This window comes from Mus caroli, unplaced genomic scaffold (assembly GCF_978045245.1).
Source record: "Mus caroli unplaced genomic scaffold, Mus_caroli_1 scaffold_8, whole genome shotgun sequence".
In the NCBI taxonomy this organism is placed as follows: domain Eukaryota; kingdom Metazoa; phylum Chordata; class Mammalia; order Rodentia; family Muridae; genus Mus; species Mus caroli.
Window position 1 is genome coordinate 114,890,606 of NW_028227263.1, and position 22,123 is coordinate 114,912,728.

General features: G+C 48.4%; 1 protein-coding gene across 3 annotated transcripts in view; it reads left to right on the plus strand.

Moving 5' to 3' along the window:
* Positions 1 to 7,942: 7,942 nt before the first annotated feature.
* Wdr62 (WD repeat domain 62) overlaps positions 7,943 to 22,123 on the plus strand; it is a 40,441-nt gene continuing 26,260 nt past the window's right edge. For 2 of the 3 annotated variants that reach the window (XM_021166568.3, XM_021166570.3), the window contains exons 1-8: positions 7,944 to 8,219; positions 12,916 to 13,007; positions 14,250 to 14,312; positions 15,859 to 15,916; positions 16,459 to 16,629; positions 17,413 to 17,550; positions 17,878 to 18,060; positions 20,241 to 20,401. In XM_021166568.3, coding sequence (XP_021022227.1) covers positions 8,040 to 8,219; positions 12,916 to 13,007; positions 14,250 to 14,312; positions 15,859 to 15,916; positions 16,459 to 16,629; positions 17,413 to 17,550; positions 17,878 to 18,060; positions 20,241 to 20,401 — 1,046 coding nt within the window. In that variant the 5' untranslated portion in view covers positions 7,944 to 8,039. Of the gene's footprint in view, positions 8,220 to 12,915; positions 13,008 to 14,249; positions 14,313 to 15,858; positions 15,917 to 16,458; positions 16,630 to 17,412; positions 17,551 to 17,877; positions 18,061 to 20,240; positions 20,402 to 22,123 lie in introns of all 3 variants that reach the window. The other variant, XM_021166569.3, reaches the window with a different exon arrangement.

Sequence of the window (22,123 nt, forward strand, 5' to 3'; positions counted from 1 at the left end):
GTGTTAGCGTGGGTTTGGTGGCGCTCCTGTGATCCCAGCATGTAGGAGGCTGAGGCAAGAGGACTATGCGCTCAGCCTCCTGCTTTCCACACGACTGAGTCCTGGCAGGTTCATCCTCCGGCAGCTGCCACAAACTCTGAGGCATTAAATGTTTATCAGTAGAAATGGAGGTAGTTTGCTACCCAGCACAAGATCATTTACACAAGCACTCATCTACAAAGATCTTCACAAGGCTTTCCACACACATTTCTTTAATGTTTTTCTTCAAATGGATCAATTTTAAGCATTAAATAATGGCAGATAGAAGAGAAATGACACTAGAAATGGAAAACTAGTAGGTGGTAGTGGTGCACACCTTTAACCTCAGCAGGCGGGAAGCAGATTTCTGTGAGTTGGCGGTCAGCTTGTTTCATATAACAAGTTTCAGATCAGACAGGGCTACATAATGAGATCCTGTCTTAAATCAAGAAACAACAATCAGAACTGTGCCTGGTGTGTGTGCATGCGTGTGTGTGTGTGTGTGTGTGTGTGTGTGTGTGTGTGTAGGGATGGTTGGAGCATTTGCTGCTCTTGCAGAGGACTGGAGTTCAGTTCCCAGCACCCACGTCAGGTGGCTCACACCTGCCTATAACTCTGGTTCCAGGGGATTCTATGTCCTCTTTTGCCCTCTGTGGGCACAAGCACACATGTGGCATATACACACTAACACATACATACATTTTAAAAAGTAATACTAAAATATCAAAGGGAAATAAGGATGTGCATTCTAGTTTGCTTATATTTACACAAAGAAATATAAGGAGGTGGGGTGTGGTGACATACGGCTGTAATTCCAGAATGCGGAAGGCAAAAGCAGGAGGATTGCAGGCTTGAAGCTAACCTGAGCTACACAGCAAGTTACAGGCCAGTATGGGTTATATAGAGTCCCTGTCTGAAAAAACTACATCAACCAACCAGAAGAACTATGGGAGGGAAATGTGAAAACCTAAAAAGACTAAAAGTGAGGAAGTCGGTGGGACAGAGAGATGACGGGACAAGACTTCCCTTACAAAAGCTGCACAGAGCAGGGACTATGGGTAAAAGGGACGAAAGGGCTGACTCAGAGACACTGTGGTACACACACAACAGAACTCCAGGCACACAGCCAGGGAGTCTGAATGTCGCAGTCCCTTCAGCCTCCATCTGGGAGCCAAATGTCCTCACTAGCCCCATGCTTCCTGGACACAGGTACGAGACCTACTGAAGCAACGCCCCTTCCCTCCCTGAACAGAGCCTGCTAGCGGACTACTCCAATAGCTACCCTTTTTTTCCTTCCTAACAGAAGTCCAATTTTGAGGTCATTAGCATCTACCCCAGGTGAGTCACACAACCATGTTCTGGCCAATGTACTCTTTCCTGTAGTGTAGGATACAGAACTGAGACAGGATACTCCAGCAGAATCAGAATGGTTCAAAGAACAAAGAAGAAAAATGATTAGCATAACAAAAACCTTTCTACAACTAGGTCTGTTTTTTTTTCTCTTGTATTCCTCTAGGTAGCAGCATTTATGATGCTGGGCCCTCCCTCCAGACACCTACATTAACTGGACAAGTGTTCACCTTTCCATCACGTATGTTAGCCTGGCTGGTCACATTGAGAGGACAGAACAGCATCCTCTAAAGGCTTTATTAACATAACTAGCCATTTCTTCTGGGTGGTTAAGTGTATAGCTAGAAGACCCCCACCCTGACCTCTTTTGCAGTTGTTGGGGACCAATAATGACAAAGCGACCAGTGAATGGGGTTCTTAGGAAGGCCTGGTAAAGAGAGCTGGCTCAGTTTAGAGTTGAGACCTTTTTTGTGTTTCCTCCCTCTCAGGAATGCCAAGGGCATGGGAGCTAGGGCACCGATAGCCATCCTGGAGCCACAGGCTAAAATTGACTGAGCAGGAGAGGACCCCTCATCGTGGATGATGCTGGAGATGCTACCCCAGTGCTGGTATGCCCACCTCTGCTCTTGCTTCATACAAGAGAAACATAAGGGTGCTGGAGACATGGTTCAACAGGCAAGAGAGCACACTGTTTCTACAGAGGAAATGAGTCCAGGTCTGGTTCCCAGTACCCCCCTCAGGAGGCTCACAGGCACCTCTAACTCCAGGACGATCGAATGTCTCCATTTCCCTAGATATCTGCCATCACATGCATATATAACACACATAAAGAATTAAAAATAAATCTTAAAGCAAAGCAAAATCCTGTGGTGAGTCGCACTGTTCAGAACCTTTGCTGCCTCGCCCTACATGAAGGGCATGCATCCCCACTCCATCGGTGAGCCACTTACTACACGTAATTGCTGTGCCTGAAGAACACGAGTTAACAGTATTATGGGCTACTCCTGCACATAACATTTCCCAGGAGCCACTCTGTAGGTGTCTTCCAAAGGCAGGCCCTTTGGCAGAGCAGACAAGGCTCTTAACTGCTAAGCCACACAGATCTACCTTTGCTCCCCTTGAAAGACCAAATGCTCCAAGTCGGGACAGCTCCTCCAAGCTGAGTCGCCAACTAAAATACTGAAGAGCTGGAATACCGAAGACCTACACAGCACATAGCATAAGCAAGGCCTATACCTGGGCTGTAGTAAGCCAGAGCTTGGGGCATTTGTGACTATGGTGTAACTTCATGTTGCTGGTTCCATGGACTTCATAACTTGCTTAAGCCACCGTGAGTTCAGGACTTTGTGCCTGTTAAGAGGATGTAACTCCTTATCAGTACACCCCTGGGACAAATCCCAAAGGGACCTAAGAAGGACTCATGAATATTCTTTTTGGCTCCCAGGCAGGCTTCCAACTTACTTCCCAGAAGCCCTTTCTCACTGTGTTTCATTTCCTGTGCTTCTTGGCACCAGGCCTGCTTTTGAACCTCTTTGGGTAGTATTTTTTCCAGTCTTTTTTGGGGTGGTGATGACAGTAGTAGTTGAGTCAGGGTCTCTCTAGGTAGCCCTGGCTGCCCTGGAACTCAGTCTGTAGATGAGGCTGGCCTTGAACCCACAGAGATCCACTTGCCCCTGCCTCCTGAGTGCTGGGATTAATTAAGGGTGTGTGCTACCACACCTGGCTCCTCTTTCCTTTTTAAAGAATTTGTTTGTTTTAGTATTATTAATGTTGGGGAAAGGAACGCAGGGGGACAGGCACATATCATACATGTGCACATGTATGAAAGTCAGAGGGCAACTTCCAGGAGACAGTTCTTTTCTTCCACTGTGGATCCAAGGACTGAACTCGGGTCTCTGGGCTCGCACTAGGCTTGTACCAGTCGTGCAAAGGACCAGAGTTCAGTTCCCAGCACTCATGTCATACACAGCTTCCGGCCACCTCCTCAAGCTCCAGGACACCCAGTGTCCTTGTCAGGCCTCTGCTAGCATCAGTACCATATGCACATCCCTGGCATGTAATCATAATTTTTTTTTTTTTGGTATTTTTCTAGTCAGGGTTTCTCTGTGTAGCCCTGGCTTTCCCAGAGCTTACTCTGTAGACCAAGCTGACCTTGACTTCAAAATCTCCCCACCTCTGCACCCCTAGTGCTGGGGTTACAGGCCAGCCAATATATACTTACTTAATTTTATTTTATGTGCATTGGTGTGAGGGTGTCAGATCCCTTTGAGCTGGAGTTACAGTTGTGAGCTGCCATGTGTGTGTCCTGGAAATTGAACACTGGTCCTTTGGAAGAGCACACAATGCCCTTAACTGCTGAGCCATGTCTCTAGCCCTTGAGTTTTTTTGTGTGTTTTTTGTTTTTGTTTTGTTTTTTTTTGTTGTTTTTTGTTTTTTGTTTTTTTTTTGAGACAGGGTTTCTCTGTGTAGCCCTGGCTGTCCTGGAACTCACTTTGTAGACCAAGCTGGCCTTGAACTCAGAAATCCGCCTGCCTCTGCCTCCCAAGTGCCACCACTACCCGGCCTTAAAGTTAATTTTAATTTCATGAGTTCAAGGTCACTCCAGGCTACATAAGACTTTATCTGAAAACATACAAGCAAGACAAAACAAAGCACCCTGAATTTTATGATGTCATCTGGCTGCTGCACGCAGCTGTTGCCATTTTCCTCACTGCTATTACGTTCCAGGCAGTACTGAAATGCTCTGCGTGTGTTACAGCTGGAAGCTAGGCACGGGCTATGCCTAGTTAGGAGGTGATGAGATTCTGGGGACGAGGAGGTGATGGGTAGTTTGCCAGGTGCTTTCCTCTGCCCTCGATTTCCTAATCATTCGGTTGAGGTTTTTCCATTTGCAATTATAACTGTACAGCCGAGGTCTTCTCGGTTTTAGCTGCGCGTGTCTCTGGCAGGGAGTGTTTTGAAGGACAAACTAAAGGATGGGTTGGTTACTGACAGGAAGGATTGCTGATGCTCCCTGTTTAGGTGTTCAGCTCTTCAGTGTTCCACTTTTCACCTGTGCAATTTTGCTTTTTGTTTGGTTTTGGTTTTGAGACAGTCTCAGGTCGTCCATACTGGTCTAGAACTTGCTACACAGCTGAGGAGGGCCTCGAGCTTCCGATCTGTCTGCAGGCGAGTAACAATATGCCTAGCCACCCGTCTAAAAGATCTGTCATAAGCTGGGTATGGTGGAACAAAACACACCTTTAATCCGAACACACTTGAGGCACAGGCAGGAAGATCTGTTTCTGTGAGTTCCAGGATAGCCAGATCTATAGTGATACCCTGTCTCAATAAAGAAAAGATTCAGCGTAGAGGAACAAGATTTGCTAGGACCTCTGTGTGCCACTATGCTACTTATTAAAGTCTTTGGTTTTTGAGACAGTCTCTCGCATAGCCCAGTCTGGCCTATAACTCTTCAACTACTTCAACTACTGATCCTCCTGCACAGGTGGAGGCCTCTGTGAACTACCACAACTAGTTTTCATTTTGGCTTGAAATAGGGAGACTTGTTGCTCAAGCTAGTCTCTAATTGACTGGTGTAACTTTAATTTTTTAAATCTTATTTTTAATGACGGTTCTTAAATGCTTTAGCCTTCCTTGTAGCCCACCACCCACCAGAGGTAGTGGGAAAGAAAGCATACAGGGGAAGTGGACCTGTTTCAAAAGGTTTTTTGGAGCAACTTCCATCTGTGTTAACTGGAAATTGGCAGTTCAGTTCACAGGTCAGCAGCAGCAGCTCAATCCACTCACAAACACTTCCTGGACATACCAGCAGTCCGGTTCGGTAGAGTCGGGTTAGCAACAGGGGTGACAGGACCTAGCAGAGACAGCCAGGCCTCAGCCTCAGCCTGAGCCAGCAGGAGGGACTGACAGGAACACCAGGTTCTTGGCTGTGCCTCTCCCAGGGAAGTGAAGATCAGAGGAAATGAGAGACCCATAAGCACTGCACAGCTAGCTGTACCAGCAAGCCAAGCTCTATCTCTGTCACTCTGTGGAGTCCTATTTATACCCTCCAAACATCACGTGTCCTCCATGCGCCTTGCCTCAGCACGTGTGTCTGTCTCGGCTGACATCACTCTGCAGTCCGAGGAAGAGGCAAGAAACTGCAGTATACCACCAGGAGTTTTTTGGTACATTTCAGTACATTTGGTATATCTGTTGGAGTTCCAGCAAATTCAGCTCAACTCTGCAACGTAAAGTGGACCAATATGTGCATTTTGTTGGCAAAGCATCCTTCATCATGTGACTTTTCACGTACTTGCTTTAGCAGAACATCCTCTCTCCTGTGTGTGCCTCAGTGAAACAGTCCTTCATGAGTCTGCCTTAGCCTTTCACACCTGTGTCCACGGTAAGGAAACGTTCCTGCAAGTGTTGGCCCCAGCAAAACACCATCCAACTGACTTTCCAAAGAACCCTTAAGTTTCCACCTCAGACTGGAGCTGAGGATGACCTTGAACTCCTGCCTTCATGTGCTCGGATTACACGTGTGATACAACAGGACAGCCAGTGTCAAAAAAAATGTATCTAAAGGAATTCACTGACTCTCTCTACCCTGCACAAGAGTCCCTCAAAGGAGAGTTGGGAGACATGGACTTGATGAAGCCTGCTAGCTTAGCTGTAACTCTTTCTTTCTTTTTATTATATCTAAGTACACTGTAGTTGTCTTCAGACACACCAGAAGAGGGCATCAGATCTCATTACAGGTAGTTGTGAGCCACCATATGGCTGCTGGGAATTGAACTCAGGACCTCTGGAAGAGCAGTCAGTGCTCTTAACCACTGAGCCATCTCTCCAGCCTCCTTAGCTGTAACTCTTGTTTCATGCATGCCAGCCATCTTGTTCATATTGCTGACATAAAAGCAATTTGACTGTAGACACAGAAAAATAGTTTGGCTCAGAGCAAGAACAAATTGACCATGTATTCTGAGGCTTCCCCTTCTTCTCTCTTTCTCCTCCTCCTTCTTAGAAATTCCCCAACTGCAGTCTTCACTCAGGACCCATCAAAATAGAGGTCAGTCTGAACTGTTATGTCTTTTTTTTTTTGTATGTGTATATATATATATATATATATATATACACACTATTACTGTCTTCAGACACACCAGAAGAGGGCATCTGATCCCATTACAGATGGTTGTGGGCCACCATGTGGTTGCTGGGAATCAAACTCAGGACCTATGGAAAAGCAGTCAGTGCTCTTAACCATTAAGCCATCTCACCAACCTTGAACTGTTATGTCTTAACTACTAAAAACTTAAGAAAAGGCCAACCACACTGCAGCTCTCCCTGCACCTACTTATCAGATCATTATGTCTTTCCCCCTATATAAACTGGCCCCGGAAATGTTCAAGGTTGGAGCTTACAGCTCCGAGTCTGGGTGATCAGTCAGTTTTTGTTGTTGTTGTTGGGTTTTGTTTTTTTTTTGGGGGGGGGTGTTCAATAAACCAGTCCTATTTAACTGAGATCGGTTTTTAAGCGGTTTGTGCAACGCTTCCCAAACCCCAGACTTCTGGGCTAAAAATCAAACCCTTCCAACAAAACATTTGATGGACAATAGTATGTGTTAGGCACTAGTCTAGCAACGTAGGAATAACAGGAAATGAGATAAAATTTGTTGGCTTCAGAGAGGGGCTGACATTCTAGTGGTGGAGACAACGTTGCATACCTCAACCTGTGATGCCCCAGAAAACCATTTAAAGAGAAAAATAAGCCAGGAGATGAACAGGGAGAATGATGTGTGTGCACATCCCTCTCACCCGTTCCGCTCCTAAGGTAGCAATGAACTATCTACAGCTTCATAGCAGTAACTCCCAAGACTCAAAGCTGGACCAACCCGGCCCCTCCCAGGGCCACGCCCCATGTTTGCGCTCACTTGTCGAATCTCCCAGGCCAATTGTCCCTGCCCAGGCGCCCCGAAGTGTTGGAGCCCTAATGTACTTATGTGTAGCTGTCCTACCCTGGCCAGTCCTGCCCAGTCAGCAATAACACTTGAGTCTGGGCCGAACCCTGTCCGGGTCCCCGTGCAATCCATCCGCCTCACGTCATCCCAGGGAAGAGCAACACTGCAACACGTGACGGGGGAAACTGAGGGCGCATGCGTACAAAAATGTTCCTCGTGCTACCGCGGCTACGCCCCAATCACGGGGACGGAGAGCAGCTGGCTACAATCTTCGCAATCCTAATCCTCACTATTTGCATAGGCAAGAGTAGGGCGGTGTTGTTCCCGACCCCAAGCCCACGGCTCTTTGGCTTCACCCTACCCCTATATCCGTGAGACTGGTACAGCTTGAATAACTTCCCGGGACTGTGGCAAAAGACAGGATGAGGTCTTAGCTCCATCAAAGTTAAAAGCTGTGTGTCTATGAATAGAGAAAGCACAGGTTAGTAGGGAAACCCGGCCAGCCTCAGTAAGCAGTGAAATAGACAGGCCGTGGCCCCACCCTCCTTTAGCCCCGCCTCTTATCTCCCATTGGTCAAATGAGCCTACCCGGAAGCTTTGTGATTGGCCAGCCGGGGTGCCGGCTGCGTCCAATGGGCGGCGGCGCCGGCTTTCCCGCGGCCATTCGCTATTCGAGTGGGTGCTGGCTACAGGCGGCTGTTAAGAAGCGTAACGGACGCTGGTCTCCGACAGCATGATGGCTGCCTTAGCGGCCGGAGGTTATACGCGGAGTGACACGATAGAAAAGCTGTCCTCTGTCATGGCGGGAGTTCCGGCGCGGAGAAACCAGTCCTCCCCGCCTCCTGCCCCACCGCTCTGCCTCCGGCGGCGGACGCGACTCGCGGCGGCTCCCGAGGACACTGTGCAGAACCGGGTGAGAGGCTGGTCGTCCTGTTTACCCAACTCCGGGCTTCTCTGCCACCTTGGTCCCGCCTCGGGGCCTCGGTCCCTCCCATCGCTTCTTTATTCGCTCCCTCAGGCGGCTTCCCTGGCCCGCCCGGTCCGGAAGCCCCGCCCCCTTGGCAGAGGCTCCCCCTGCGTTCCTGCTGGCTTCAGGGTTTCGTGCCGCCCATCTTTCTGGCTCCACTTAAGAGTTGGCACATTGCTTTATTTTAGTTCTAACTCCCGGGAAATGGTTTTGCATTTACAAATCATTTCTAGTCTCACTTTACTGTTCAGTGACCTAAGACACTTATCCATTTCATTCCAGTGTGTCATTGATTTTTATTGGAATAGGACTGGGGACCACTGCAGCCACCAGAGCGCTGTACCCGAGTCTGAGCGAGAGGCTGGCCAGTTGGCTTTTGCCACGCCTCCTCTGTAGCGCCTTGGGGTAAGGTGTGCTCTTCCAGGCCCCTGTCTGGTTAACCTTCCCCTGGATTTGTTGTTGTTGTTATATTGATATTGTTGTGGGTTTTTTGTTTTTGTTGTTTGTTTTTTCCTTTCGAGCCAGGATTTCTTTTGACTGACCTGGAATTCATTCTGTAGACCTCCAGGAGGCTGGCTTTGAGCTCTGAGATCTACCTTTCTGCCTCCGGAGTGCTTGCTTGGCTTATTTGCCTAACATTTCTTGGTCTTCCTTCCTTTTTCTGTTCCTGATTTCTTTCCTGTTCCTTCACTAGAACTGATTTTTATCTATTTACGGCTTAAAATTATGGAGAATGTGAAATTCTTAGCACTGCTGCCTGAGGAGCAGGGTGTACAAAACAGTTCCACAAAATTTGAGTCACAGAAAGAAATGACTTTAGGTAGAAGGAATGCTATTAGTAAAACTTTTTTTTTTTTTTTTTTTTTTTTTTTTTTTTGGTCAAGGTTTCTCCGTGTAGCCTTGGCTGACCTGGAAGTGGCTGTGTAGACCAGACTGGCTGAGGTCAACTTTTGAGAGTTCATTCTCCCAGTGTCAGCTTTGGCCCCAAGGGCTTTTACCTACGAGCTATTGGCTACTAGTCTAGAGGCAGTGGGACCTGGGAGAATGGAGTCATAAATGAGGCAAGCTAAAGTCTCATGTAATAGCCAACTTTAGTCTGAGCAGCAGACAGTTTGTACCCTGAGGGTTAAGAGGAGTCACAAGGACAAGTGACACACATGGCAAAAACATGTTTTTCCATGGAGACATATAAAGAAATAACAATATTTAGTGTAATGAATAATCTGAAGTAGACTCACTCCTATCTCCTACACCTGGAGGGGCACAAAAGCACAATCCAGGAACAATTCAGTTCTGTGTTTTTGAAGAAACTGAGATCATGAGATTCTTGGCTTGGTTTCTTGGAGTTTTCTTACAGGCACTCAAATCTCACAGGCGTCCATTCTTGGAGCATGTTCTGACACTGAGCTACCACGCTGGCCCCAAAGCAACAGGTTTTTGTTTTCCTGTTTGCTTTTAAGGTTTATTTATTCTTGTGTGTATGTGTTTTGCCTACGAGGGTTCCTGGTGCCCCAGGAGTCCAAAAGAGGACCTTCTTGGATCCTCTGGAAGTGGAGTTACAGATGGTTGGTTGGACAAGCAAGTGTACTTGTTAACTGCTGAGCCATCTTTCCAAACCCCACTCCCCAGCAACACTTTTAAGAGTGGTTCTCTAGTCATCGCCTGAACACACAGATCTTAGTGTAAAATAGAGATGACCACATACTGTGGAATTGAAGGGGGGGGGATTGTGACTGTGCCCTTGGCACACACAATGTCCACATAAAAGATGGATCCATGGTAGCTGCTGGTGGGCTTTTGATGCCTCAGATAATGTATTCCCTCTCCCCAGACTTCTGGGTTCTAGGCAAGCCACCCTTGCCCACCAGGTTTATTATGTAGTATTATGTAGCTCTAACTATTCTGGAACTCTTCATAGACCAGTCTGGCCTTGAACACACAAAGATTCACTTGTCTCTGTCTTTCAAGTGCTGGGATTAAAGGCCTGGGCTACCACACCCAGCCGTGGCTGACCTTTCTGGCTATACCTTCTATGTCCTCCCTCTCATTGAGTTCAGCCATGCTGGCCTGCCTTCTCTTTCCCTAAAGTTGCCTCCTGGATTTGCATCTAATGAGTCCTTTGCTTTGGTGTTTTGCTATACTCTTGTCCTCTGGCTCCTTCCCATCCCTCAAGTCTTAGCCTGAATATTGCTGTCCAGAGAGGTGTTCATGGATCCCAGCCTAGAGACACCCACTTTAACTCACTCCCAGGGCCCTTACATGCTCCTGAAAGTGCCTTGGAGTTCTTAAGCTGTATGCAGGAGATGCCAGAAGCACAAACAGAAAGAGGATGCAGTAAGGTGGTCTGAAGCATAGACTCCAGCCTCCACTGCCTGAACTTAAATATTCATTCTGCTTCTTGTAAGCGAGTTAGGAACTTCTCCCTGCCTCAGGTATCCTAGCTGTAACACAAAAATAATGATGTAGAACCCCCCACAACATACATCTTATTATAATCCAAACTGCCCTTAAACTTCGCTCCTCCTGTTTCCCAAGTGCTGGAATCACAGATGTGTGATGCCTTACCTGGTCTCCCTCTTAGGGTACCTGTGAGAGTCTGTGGTTCCCTATATCTCAAGCCTCAGAACAACACAGGGCAGGCACACTGCAGGTGCCCTTTTAGTGTCAGTCAGCACTGTTGTTACTGTGCTTTGGGTCATTGATGTTTCTCATTTGACAAGCACATCCCAGAGATCATCTGGCTTGCAAAAGCTGTCCTCTAAAAATGTCCGGTTACACTAAAGCCCGGTAAGTAACCATGAGTGCTGTTGCCCGATTGTCTGTGCCAGCCTGCTGGCTGTTGCTCTTTCTGGATGGGTAGCTGCTCTGGGGCTCTGTTTGCTCATCTGGAGGGTGACAGTGGTGACTGTATCTTAGGGCTGTCGTGAGTGTTAAGGAACCCCCTATGCCGAGGCTGAGCACAGTGTCTGATTGTGATAAGAACTTCATAACATTCCACTGTTTGCCTGTCAATTCTGAGGCCAGTGACTGGACTTGAGAAGTGTTGTGACAATTTTGGTTTCTTTAAAAACACAGAAATGGCCGGGTGTGGTGGCGCACGCCTTTAATCCCAGCACTCGGGAGTCAGAGGCAGGTGGATTTCTGAGTTTGAGGCCAGCCTGGTCTACAAAGTGAGTTCCAGGATAGCCAGGGCTATACAGAGAAACTCTGTCCTGAAAAACAAAAAAACCCACAGAAATGTTATAGGAATAGTTTTGTTTTACTCCCAGGTGTGGGATTTGGGATGCTTCGGATTGTCTGCAACAGAGGGGTGTGGTTTTGAAAGCTACAGATAGTTTCTGGGAGTGTGTGACATTCAGAATCCTGGTAACTTTTCAGAGGATATGTAAATGCTAGAGTACTGATAGAAGGGGCTGGTTGACCCGTTGTTGGTTGGATGAAGTTGGTTGCTGCTAGTTGTGGTTGGTTGCAGTTTGCCAAGCAGTTCTGTCCAAAGAGACAAAAAGAAGAAATTAGATGTCCTGACAGTGAAGATCAAACTTGCCCCAAAGGAACTTGACGCCTCTAATCAGCAGGACGTAGTTTAATAATATCTCCCTTTTCCCTCTAGCCTCTTTTTCTCTTCCACCTGGTGTTAGGGAGTTGATAGGGTGGAAAAGGGCTGGAGAAGGGTGGAAAAAAAAGGCACCCACAAAGTAGTCCAAAAGGCCAGCTACAGAGAATGGTTTTCTGTACCGTAGTTAGAAACCAGTATATTTAATATATGAAAGTATCACACTTCTGTTAGTCTGTAGTTTCTTATTTATTGTTTTAGCAACCATGATGAAGTTCTGACACATAAATTTTATTGTTAGATTAAAAAAAAATCTTTTAGCTGGGCATGGCAGTACAGACCTTTAATCTGAGCACTCAGGAGGCAGAGGCAGGTTAAGCTCTGTGAGTTCGAGGTCAGCCTGGTCTACATAGTTCCAGGACAGGCAGGACTGCACAAATAGACCTTGTCTCAAAGTAAATATTTTTTTCTTTTCTTTTTTCTGTGCTGGGACTCAAACCCAAGGCCTTATACACACTAGGCAAGCATTCTGTTATTGGGCTTTAGCTTCAACCTGTTAAAACTTTTTTTTTTTAGTGTGACTTGTTTCCCTACTCGAGACTGAATCTGATGAGAGAACACTGCTTTTGCTCAGTGTTGTGTCTGCTCTGTGTGACCTGAAGTGCTGGCCTTGGAACTTCAGTGCTTTGGTTTGCACCTCAACCGTGCTGCTCTCCTGTGGCAGGACTGATCCTCTGGCTTATCTGTAAATAAGGATGATTTAAATTTATCTGTAAATTGTGATGCTTTCTTCTCCACAGATTGTCAGGATTTAGGTCTTTCATCCACAGCATCCTTTGACCTGTAGTCAGAGGTCACCTTGTCACCAGGCGCTCTCCCTCCCCTGCAGTCCCAGCTTCTTCCTCTTGCAGCAGGCAGGGGAATGCTATCAAAGGTCAAGTGCTAGTTGCTGGTAACCAGCATAGCATGACTTCAGAAGCCCAGGGCGTGTGTGGAATGCAGCAAGAACTAAGACTCATGGCTGAGGCAGCTGTGCCATGTTGGGGGCTGCTGGAGCAAATATTTTTCTGACGGCCCTTTTCTTTGCAGGTGACACTTGAGAAGGTGCTTGGCATCACAGCCCAGAACAGCAGTGGGCTAACCTGTGACCCTGGCACAGGCCATGTGGCCTACTTAGCAGGGTAAGCACATGTGTGGGCTTCAGCGGCTGGTCACTGGTTAGGGATTTGGAGTTGAAGTCGCTGGTATATCTCTCTGGACCTGGGCTTTCCCATCTGTAGAAGGCTGCTTCCTATGAGAGCTATGGAGGGGACTCCACAGGCCCATCTGTGTCAGGAGTAGTACCCAGCAAGGCAGTGCTTCGAAAGCCTTTTAATCAAATGTCAGGTGGTGACAGTTATGGGAAACTCAAGTGGCTAAAACCCAAACTTAGGTCAAGCTCGACTGCATATACTCTTCTTAGTGCCTCTGCGTCTCCCTAGGAATATACTCCATTTGGGTAGGTGAGAGAACTCAAGGACATCCAGTTTAGCCCGGAGAGATAGCTCTGTGTGTAAAGTCCTAGCTATGCAAGCATGAGGACCTAAATCCAGTTCCCAGGGCCCACATAAATAGTTAGGCATGGCAACGTGCTTATAGTTCCCAGTGTGAGAGAGGTAGAGACGGGACTCCCTAGGGGGCTCATTGGCCAGCCAGTCTAGCCTAACTTGTCTAACCCAGCACTGCTTAGGCAGTGAAAGAGCTTCTTCCTGTCCCCCAGCAAAATGGGTCGGGTAGACTCATAGTAACATGGTATCCGTTAATGAGGCCTTGGGAAACAGGTTGAGCACAGGCCGAGCTCTTAAATCCCGCTGGCACACATTCACCTCCACTCCATTTCTGACCTATGACCTGCTGGCTGGCCTGTGCAAAGAGCTTCCCCTCTCTGGCCTTCGGCCCTCTGAGTCAGATATAAATAAATGAGATATAAAGCACCCTGGCCTCACCTGACAGCTGTGAGGCTTTAAGGCAGTTATAGCCATGAGGTCTGTAGGCCTAGGGCCTGCAGAAGAGTCCCCACAAAGGAATTGCTTGTTTTTGTTTCAAAATGTATTCATATTTACAAGTGCCCAAGCTTTCTCAGCATTAGTGTCTGGAGGAAGGGGCGAGCAGAAAGAGAATCTTCTGCCCAGGCGCAGCTTTATAAAAGCTGGAGATGCAACTCAGCCGTAGGGCGCTTGCCTAGCGTACTAGCCCGTGGGTTCCATCCTCAGTACCACATCCAAACCACGGGAGCCAGCCTAGGCTCCATGACGAGACAAAACCCAGCCACAAAACCAGGCAGCCTTACTAACACGGGGGGGTTTCTTTGGGAAGAGAGCCGTCCCTGGGCCCAGTACTTCTTCCAAGCCCCCAGTTTAGACTTGTATTCTTCTTTTCCCTAGGTGTGTGGTGGTGGTCTTGAACCCCAAGGAGAACAAGCAGCAGCATATATTTAACACTACCAGGTAGGCTGGGACTGGGCTTGGGGCAGGGTTGGGGGACCAGGGTGCTGGCCCAAATCCCCGTCCCCTCAGAGCATGGAGGTGTTCTCGGGTGGTGACTCACTCCCTGAGCCATGTTCACGGGACCTGCTTTGTGCTAAGTACTGTTCCAGGTGTTGATGACCTATCAGTGAGCAGAGACAAGGATCTGCCCTCTAGAGTTCTAGACAGCGTGAGAGACAGACCACAACCCACTAGCTGATTACTAGCTGATTATGAGAGGAAAATGCCTGAGGGGTGTTAGAAAAGAAAACAGGGAAAGCTATATCAGAAGGCCTCCCTGAGCTTGAGACTAGACGGAAGTAATGATACTCATGTATAGGAGGAACACTAGCAATGGCCGAGGTGCAGCAGAGATGGAGAGTCAAGGAACCGCAGACTTGTCATGGGCCCAAGTGCTGGGTGCAGGGGACCAGGAAAGGGGAAGGGAAGCCCCAACAGAAGCTGCACCACCCCTTGCATCTTAGGGAGGGAGCTGATGTCATAGGGACGATAAAGAGAAGTCACTACATGGCATACACAGGCCAGGGAGGATGGTGGACATCTGTGAGTTTGTCAGGCTCACATAGAAGCCAGGTGGGTGCCACACGAGCCTGTAATTCCAGCACTTAGGGTGCTGAGGCAGAAGGATTGTGAAGTAAGGCCTGAGCTATACAATGAGATCTTGTCTAAGAAAACAAAAACAAAGTGTAAAAACAGGATTGAAACGAAAGAGGAGCTAAAGCTATACAGCCTGGGCATGGGCTTGCTTCCAGAAGCCATGCCAGCTACTCAACCCACGTTCAGGCTAGTTAAGCGTATCAGAGACTGGCTGGAGATAGCTCTGTGTGTAAAGTCCTAGCTTTGCAAGCATGAGAACCTAAATCCAGTCCCCAGGACCCACATAAATAGTTAGGCATGGCGACATGCTTATAGTTCCCAGTGTGAGAAAGGTAGAGACAGGAATCCCTGGGGGGCTCATTGGCCAGCCAGTCTAGCCTAACTGGTGAGCCCTGGGTCCTAGTGAGGGACCCTGTCTCAAGAAAATCAGTCAGGTAGCTTCTGAGGAGTCACACTGAAGATTGACCTTTGACCTCCACGTGCACTCATGCATACAGAGTATTAGAAACATTTCAGTTGTGGGGGTTTCTAGAACACTCAATGAGCTATATCTGTGCCCTGTCGACCAGGGTCCACCCATGAGCATAGGCCAAGCCTGTACCGTTTCCTGCACCTGAGATTCAGGACTGTGTTACAGGTGGATAAGGTCCTGGAAAGCTCACTCCACACTGGGGAAGGAAGCAAAACCCCGATTCTGGGTCTGCAGTTTTGGGTTTGGTATTGAGGGAGGAGGAGACCTCTGCCTGAGGTCTTGTTCCACTCCCTGAGTGCCTTGCTGGGCACGCAGGCTACAGTGGCTGTGTAGGAGCTGCTGGCTCTTGTTTCCCCAGCCTTGGGGACCAGGAGTGGCTAGAATGGCAAGAGCACAGTGCTTGGTGAAACCAGTGACGACCCCTTTGCTTGTCCCCAGGAAGTCCCTGAGTGCCCTGGCCTTCTCCCCAGATGGGAAGTACATAGTGACAGGAGAGGTGAGTCTTGACTGAGCAGGTGGGAAAGGTCCAGGGGCCATTCCTTCTGCTTCCAGCAGGCTTGGCAGTCTCTGAATTGGCTCCTGATTTTAGACAATTCCTGTGGCAAATAGGGGAGGTGGCTTTGGGAACAAGTTACAGCAGTGCCAACTTCTAGCCCTGTCTATGTCTCAGTTAGGGTCTTACTGCTGTGAACAGACACCATGACCAAGGCAACTCCTGTAAGGACAACATTTCATTGGGGCTGGCTTATAGGGTTCAGTCCATTATCATCAAGGTGGAAACATGGCCGCATCCAGGCAGGCATGGTGCAGGCAGAGCAGAGAGTTGTACATCTTCATCTGAAGGCTGCTGGGAGAAGACTGACTTCCAGACAGCAAGGATGAGGGTCTTAAAGCCCACACCCACAGTGATACCCCTTCTCCCAACAAAGTCACACCTCCTAATAGTGCCACTCCCTGGGCCAAGTGTACACAAACCATCACACCCTGCCTTACATATAGTTCAGCAATAGTAATGGCCTCATCCCCTCTGCCTCCCAGAACGGACACCGGCCAGCTGTGCGCATCTGGGATGTGGAGGAGAAGACTCAAGTGGCAGAGATGCTGGGCCACAAGTATGGTGTGGCCTGTGTGGCTTTCTCACCCAATATGAAGCACATCGTGTCCATGGGCTACCAACATGACATGGTCCTCAATGTTTGGGACTGGAAGGTGAGAACCGAGTGGGCAGGCAGGGAGTCACTAGCACCCTAAACCTTGGGCATTAGGGAGCACTACCAGCCTATTGCCTGCTGTTGCACCATGCTTACAGTGAGGCTTCTGTCCCTGAGGTCACCTGGTGGCAAGGCAGAGTTTGGGTCATCATGTCTGTTGGTATAGGGAACAGATCGGGAACCGAGCAGCCACACTGCAAGGTTAGGACAGAAGTGTTATTTTTGTGTTGACTAGCTGTGGCTGTGCACAAGCGCCTTGACTATTCTTCACCTGTAGAATGGTTTTCCTAGCATCTACCCTTGGCTGTGTGAGCTCCAGCTCCCTGACGCACACTCTAAGGCTGGGCTATGGCACAGCTGTAGCAGGACTTGAAGTCCTGGTTCTGCTTCTGACCCACCATGTGACTTTGAACACAGCCTGGCAGGGTGGAGGAACACTTCCCTCATGAGCTGGCATCCACAGCTATGAGGGGCTCAGGGCAGGGCCCAGAGCAACAGCCCTTTGTGTGGTAGCCATAGATTGTGTTGTCCTTACCTCCAGCTGTTACCATTCCCAACATGTGGCTGCAGAGCTTGGCCCTTGGTGGGAGTTCTGAAACTTACTCTTCCTGGGACCTTTCTCTGTCTGCACTCTGGAGCCTAGGAATGACCAGCGTTGCACAGTTTTCCCTAGAGTTTAGACCACTGCCGCCAGGTCCAAGAACAATGGGAGAGAAAGCAGAGAGAGCCCAGTGTGGATGGGTGGGTGGTGCTGTGAACTGCTCTGTGCCTACTCTTCCAGAAAGACATTGTGGTGGCTTCCAACAAGGTGTCATGTAGAGTCATCGCTCTCTCCTTCTCTGAGGACAGCAGCTATTTTGTCACCGTTGGGAATCGGCATGTGAGGTTTTGGTTCTTAGAAGCCTCTACTGAGGCCAAGGTGAGTTTTTACACCCATATGGTCAGGTCTCAGAGGGTCACTAGCAGCATGCTCCTATGTCTACCTGAGACTTGGAGGCAGGGTCTCCCAGGTCACCCAGCTTCTTGGGTAATCCCGCTGGACTCTGCCTCTAGGCCAGAGCTCACTGATGGAGCACTGCCTCCTGGCCCCTCTGCCCCGAGTACAGGTTCTGCTTTTCTTCCTTCTCCTCCACATGGAAGACCCTCTTAAAGCCCTCCTTTTCAGCTGTGTCAGTAAAGGACCTATGATGGCCCTGCTGAGCACGAGGCAAGGACATAGACTCTAACATGTCTTGCTGTGTTCCAGGTAACCAGCACAGTGCCCCTGGTAGGGCGCTCAGGCATCCTGGGTGAGCTGCACAACAATATCTTTTGTGGCGTGGCCTGCGGCCGGGGCCGGATGGCAGGCAATACCTTCTGTGTGTCCTACTCTGGTCTCCTCTGCCAGTTCAATGAGAAGAGGGTGCTGGACAAGTGGATCAACCTGAAGGTACCCGCCTCCCTCTCTGCTGGCTGTCAGCTGGGGAACTGCTCTTCCCACCTGCTGATGATCTGGGGAGGGGTTGAGGTGTTTTCTCTGAGACAGGGTCCCCTTCATTGTGAAATTCAGTCCATCCTGAGGCTCATGATCTCTAGCCTCACCCTCCTGAGGGATTGCAAGTGTGCACCGCCATGCTTGGCTTTATGTCAGTGGCTGTCAGCACAGGTTCCATGCGTGACTCTTCCTTTCTGAGCCTTAGTTTTCTCATTTCCTCGTCTGTCAAAGTAAATACTGAGCCAGTAAGATGGCTGAGCAAGTCAGTGTGCCAGCCTCCAAGCCAGGCAGCCCAAGTTCCTCATTGGAAGGAGAGAGCTGGCTCCTACAGTGTCCTCTCACTGCACATGTGCTGACGCTGTGCCCAGAGCATCCCTTCCTCCTGCATAAATACACGAATCAGGAAAAAGGTTAAATGGTAATGCCTCCTTCCCTAAAGAAGTCACATGACATAATATGCAGGAGTCATTTTTTTCCCCGTAATTTAAGGTATCTTGAGCCTACTTTTTTTTAAAAAAAAATTTATTTTTTTTAAAAAATAAATTTTTTGTTGGTTTTGTTCTGTTTTGTTTTTCTCTTCTTTTTTCTTTCCTTTTTTAGATATTTTCTTCATTTACATTTCAAATGCTATCCCAAAAGTCCCCTATACCCTCCCCACCCCTTCCAGCCTACTATTTTTTTTTTCTGTCAAAAAAGAAAAGCCTATGCAAATATGTAGAACTTTAGACTAAAGGTCAGTGTTTTAATAAATTGCAGAGTTGCTGTTTTTTTCTCCCAGTACCTGAAAGTTGAGTCCAAGCTATGAACCTGCTCCAAGCTCAGTTTCCCATTGGCAGTGCACAGCCCATGGAAGCAATGGGCTTTTACTCATTTTCCAGGCTGGCCTCTGTCACTGCCCCCAACACTTGTCTTAAGAGCTTACAGCATATGGAAGTGTTCCACATTTTATCTGACTTCTGGGAACTTAGACATCATTTTTAGAATGATTTTATTTTTACTTGTGTATTTGTGTGTTTATGCAAATGAGTGCAGGTTCCTACAGCAGCCAGAAGAAGGTGTTCGCTCCTGGAGCTGAGGTTACAGACAGTTGTGAACTGACCACTTGGGTGCTGGGAACCAAACTCTGGTCCTGTCACCGCATAAATGCAGGCGCCCACGGAGGCCAGCAGGTGATGTAGGATGCACGGGTGCTGGAGTTCCAGGTGGTCTTGAGCTGCCTGCTGTGGGCACTGGGGACCAAGCTCCTGCCCTCTTCAGAGCCGTCAGCTCAGCACTTGTGACTGAGGAGCCGGCTCATCAGCCATAACCTCTTTTTCTGATTTTTCCTTTCATTTTTTTTCTTCTAGAACTTAAATAACTTAAAAGCTATTTTGTTTGTTTGCTTCTGTTGAGACAGGGTCTCTTTATAGCACTGACTGACTCCAAACTTGTGGTCCTTCAGTTTTTCTAGTGCTAGGATTACAGTTGGTCACCACCACTGTTGGTGTAAGAAACCCCCTTGTTAGTAAGGTGTGGTGTTGCACACCCTAATCCTAGCTCTTAGGAGTCTGCGGCAAGGGGATTGCTACTCTGTCTCAGGCTCCGTAGTGAGACCCTGTCTTAAAAAACAAACAAAGCCAAAAATAGCACAAACACACACACACTTTTACAGAGCACCAAATGATTCATAAATTCCTACAGGAAACTGGAGTTTGTGTAGAGTCTGGCACTTACAACCCTTTTGTCTGTGTGTCTGGGTCTGAACTTCAACCCAGATACTACAAGTGACCTGCCACTGTCTGCTGAAGACATACTTTTTCAGATTTCTTTCTTTTTATTTTATGTGTATGCTTGTTCTGCCTGCATGTGTGCATATGCACCACTTATGCTTTGGTGCCTGTGGAGGTCAGATGGGGGAATCAGAGCCCCTGGAACTGGAGTGACGGATGGTTGTGAGCCACCATGTGGCTGTGACTTGAACAAGTGCTCTTAGCTGCTGAGCCAGCTCTGCAGCCCCGACACATTTTTTACACACAGTTAAGTTGTTCTGTGAATAAGTGTGGCGACTCTGCCCCAAACCGTGCTTCTTCATACTGGCACATCTTCAGTGGTGACTGTTGCTGTATTTCAAAATCTTGTGAACTACCCACCCTCAGGTCTCCTTGTCTTCCTGCCTGTGTGTCAGTGACGAGTTGATCTTCTGTGGATGCACAGATGGGATAGTCCGAATCTTCCAGGCCCACAGCCTACTCTACCTCACCAACCTGCCCAAACCACACTACCTGGGAGTGGACGTGGCCCACGGACTGGACTCCAGGTACTGTCCTACACTGGGGGAAGAAGGATATGCTCAGAATCTGTTGGATAGCATCCAGCCATGCTTTCACATCCGTTCGCCTGCAAGCCCATACCCACTCTTAGCTCTGAGCATTGGTGGTGTGTGTGTGCCTAAAAGTCCTACTCCTCAGGCAAGCTTTAGGGTAAGGGGACACTGCTGCATCAGGGAAGAAATGCTCAGTGCAGGAATGGTGACAAGCAAACGTGTTCCCCTGGGCTATAACATTTATTAGGCAGCTACTTAGAGACAGCCCAAGGCTGAAAGCAGAAATCTGAGCCAGAAAAAAAATCTCTGCCAGCATCCAGTCATTGTGTTTATCATATTTAATCCCGGCACTTGGGAGGCAGAGGCAGACGGATCTGAGTTAAAGGCTAGCCTGGTCCACAGAGTGAGAGCCAGGGCAGCCAGGGCTATACAGAGAAACCCTGTCTTTAAAAAAAAAAAAAAAATCTGACAGCCAACCTCTGCTCCATGAAGCCTTAGTCCAAGGGAGGGAGCTCCATGGAAAGTCCACAAGTGAGATAGTGTCAGAGGGAAGCAGTGACTGAGAGATGTGCTAGGCAGGGCTGTGGCCACTGAGTAGCTGGAAGAAGAAACCTGTGGTGTTATTAATAGCCAGTATAAATGGTACAGCATGTTGCAGAACTAGCAAAGGGTTGGGGGACTGGGTGGCTGGAATGCTGATGGAGAAGCTGGGTGAGCCTGTCTCTCTTGTGAGGTTCATGGGGCTAGCTGTAGGAGGTTGCATAATAAGCCCTTGAATGTGGAATCATATGAATGCCTTGTCCGGGATGGAGGGGAGGGCCAAGCTACGGCCTGTTCCCTTTGTTGCAAGTCTTTTTATGGGAAGTAGCATGGGTATCTAATCATGATGGGCTGCCTCTTTGGAGATTGTTAGCTTCAAGGACAGCAACTTCTCCAAGAGAAAGCTGGAGAGAGAGTAGCTGAGTGTGGAAAGGGAAGAGAAGGAAAGCATAAGCTACAGATCCTGGCCTGTTGCAGTAGCCAGGCTGCCTAGCTCCTCCTGCTGTAGTGTGCTGTGGGGCCTCATCAGTGAGCCCCTCTGAGTTCGAGTCCTCATCTGTGAAACAACCGCTTTTCCTGGGGAGAATTGAGTGGCACGCAGCAAGTACTATATAGTCTGTGTAGGAAACCCAAGGCCTCGAGGCTGTGCCTCAGCCCTTTGCACTGCTGTTTTGGATCAGTTATTAACGAAGCCAAATAAAAGAGAAGAGGCCTGAGGTATATGTTCATTTTGGACAGAAATGGACAGGATCTTGGGTTGAATGGAATGGGAATAGAAATGATAATCAGTAATTCAGCCAGGCATTGTGGCACACACCTGCAACAGATCTTTTTGAGTTCAAGGCCATTCTTTTTGTTGTTGTTTTGTTTTTTGGTTTTTGTTTTTTCGAGACAGGGTTTCTCTGTGTATCTCTGGCTGTCCTGGAACTCACTTTGTAGACCAGGCTGGCCTCGAACTCAGAAATTCACCTGCCTCTGCCTCCCGAGTGCTGGGATTAAAGGCGTGGGCCACCATGCCAGGCACTCAAGGCCATTCTTGTTCAACTCACACCCACTTGCCATCAGAGGAAGTACCAGGCTAGCTATGTAGTGAGGTCCTATCTCAAACAAAAGGGATTGAAGAGATGGCTCAGTGATTAAGAGCACTTGCTGATCTGCCAGAGGACCTGAGTTCTG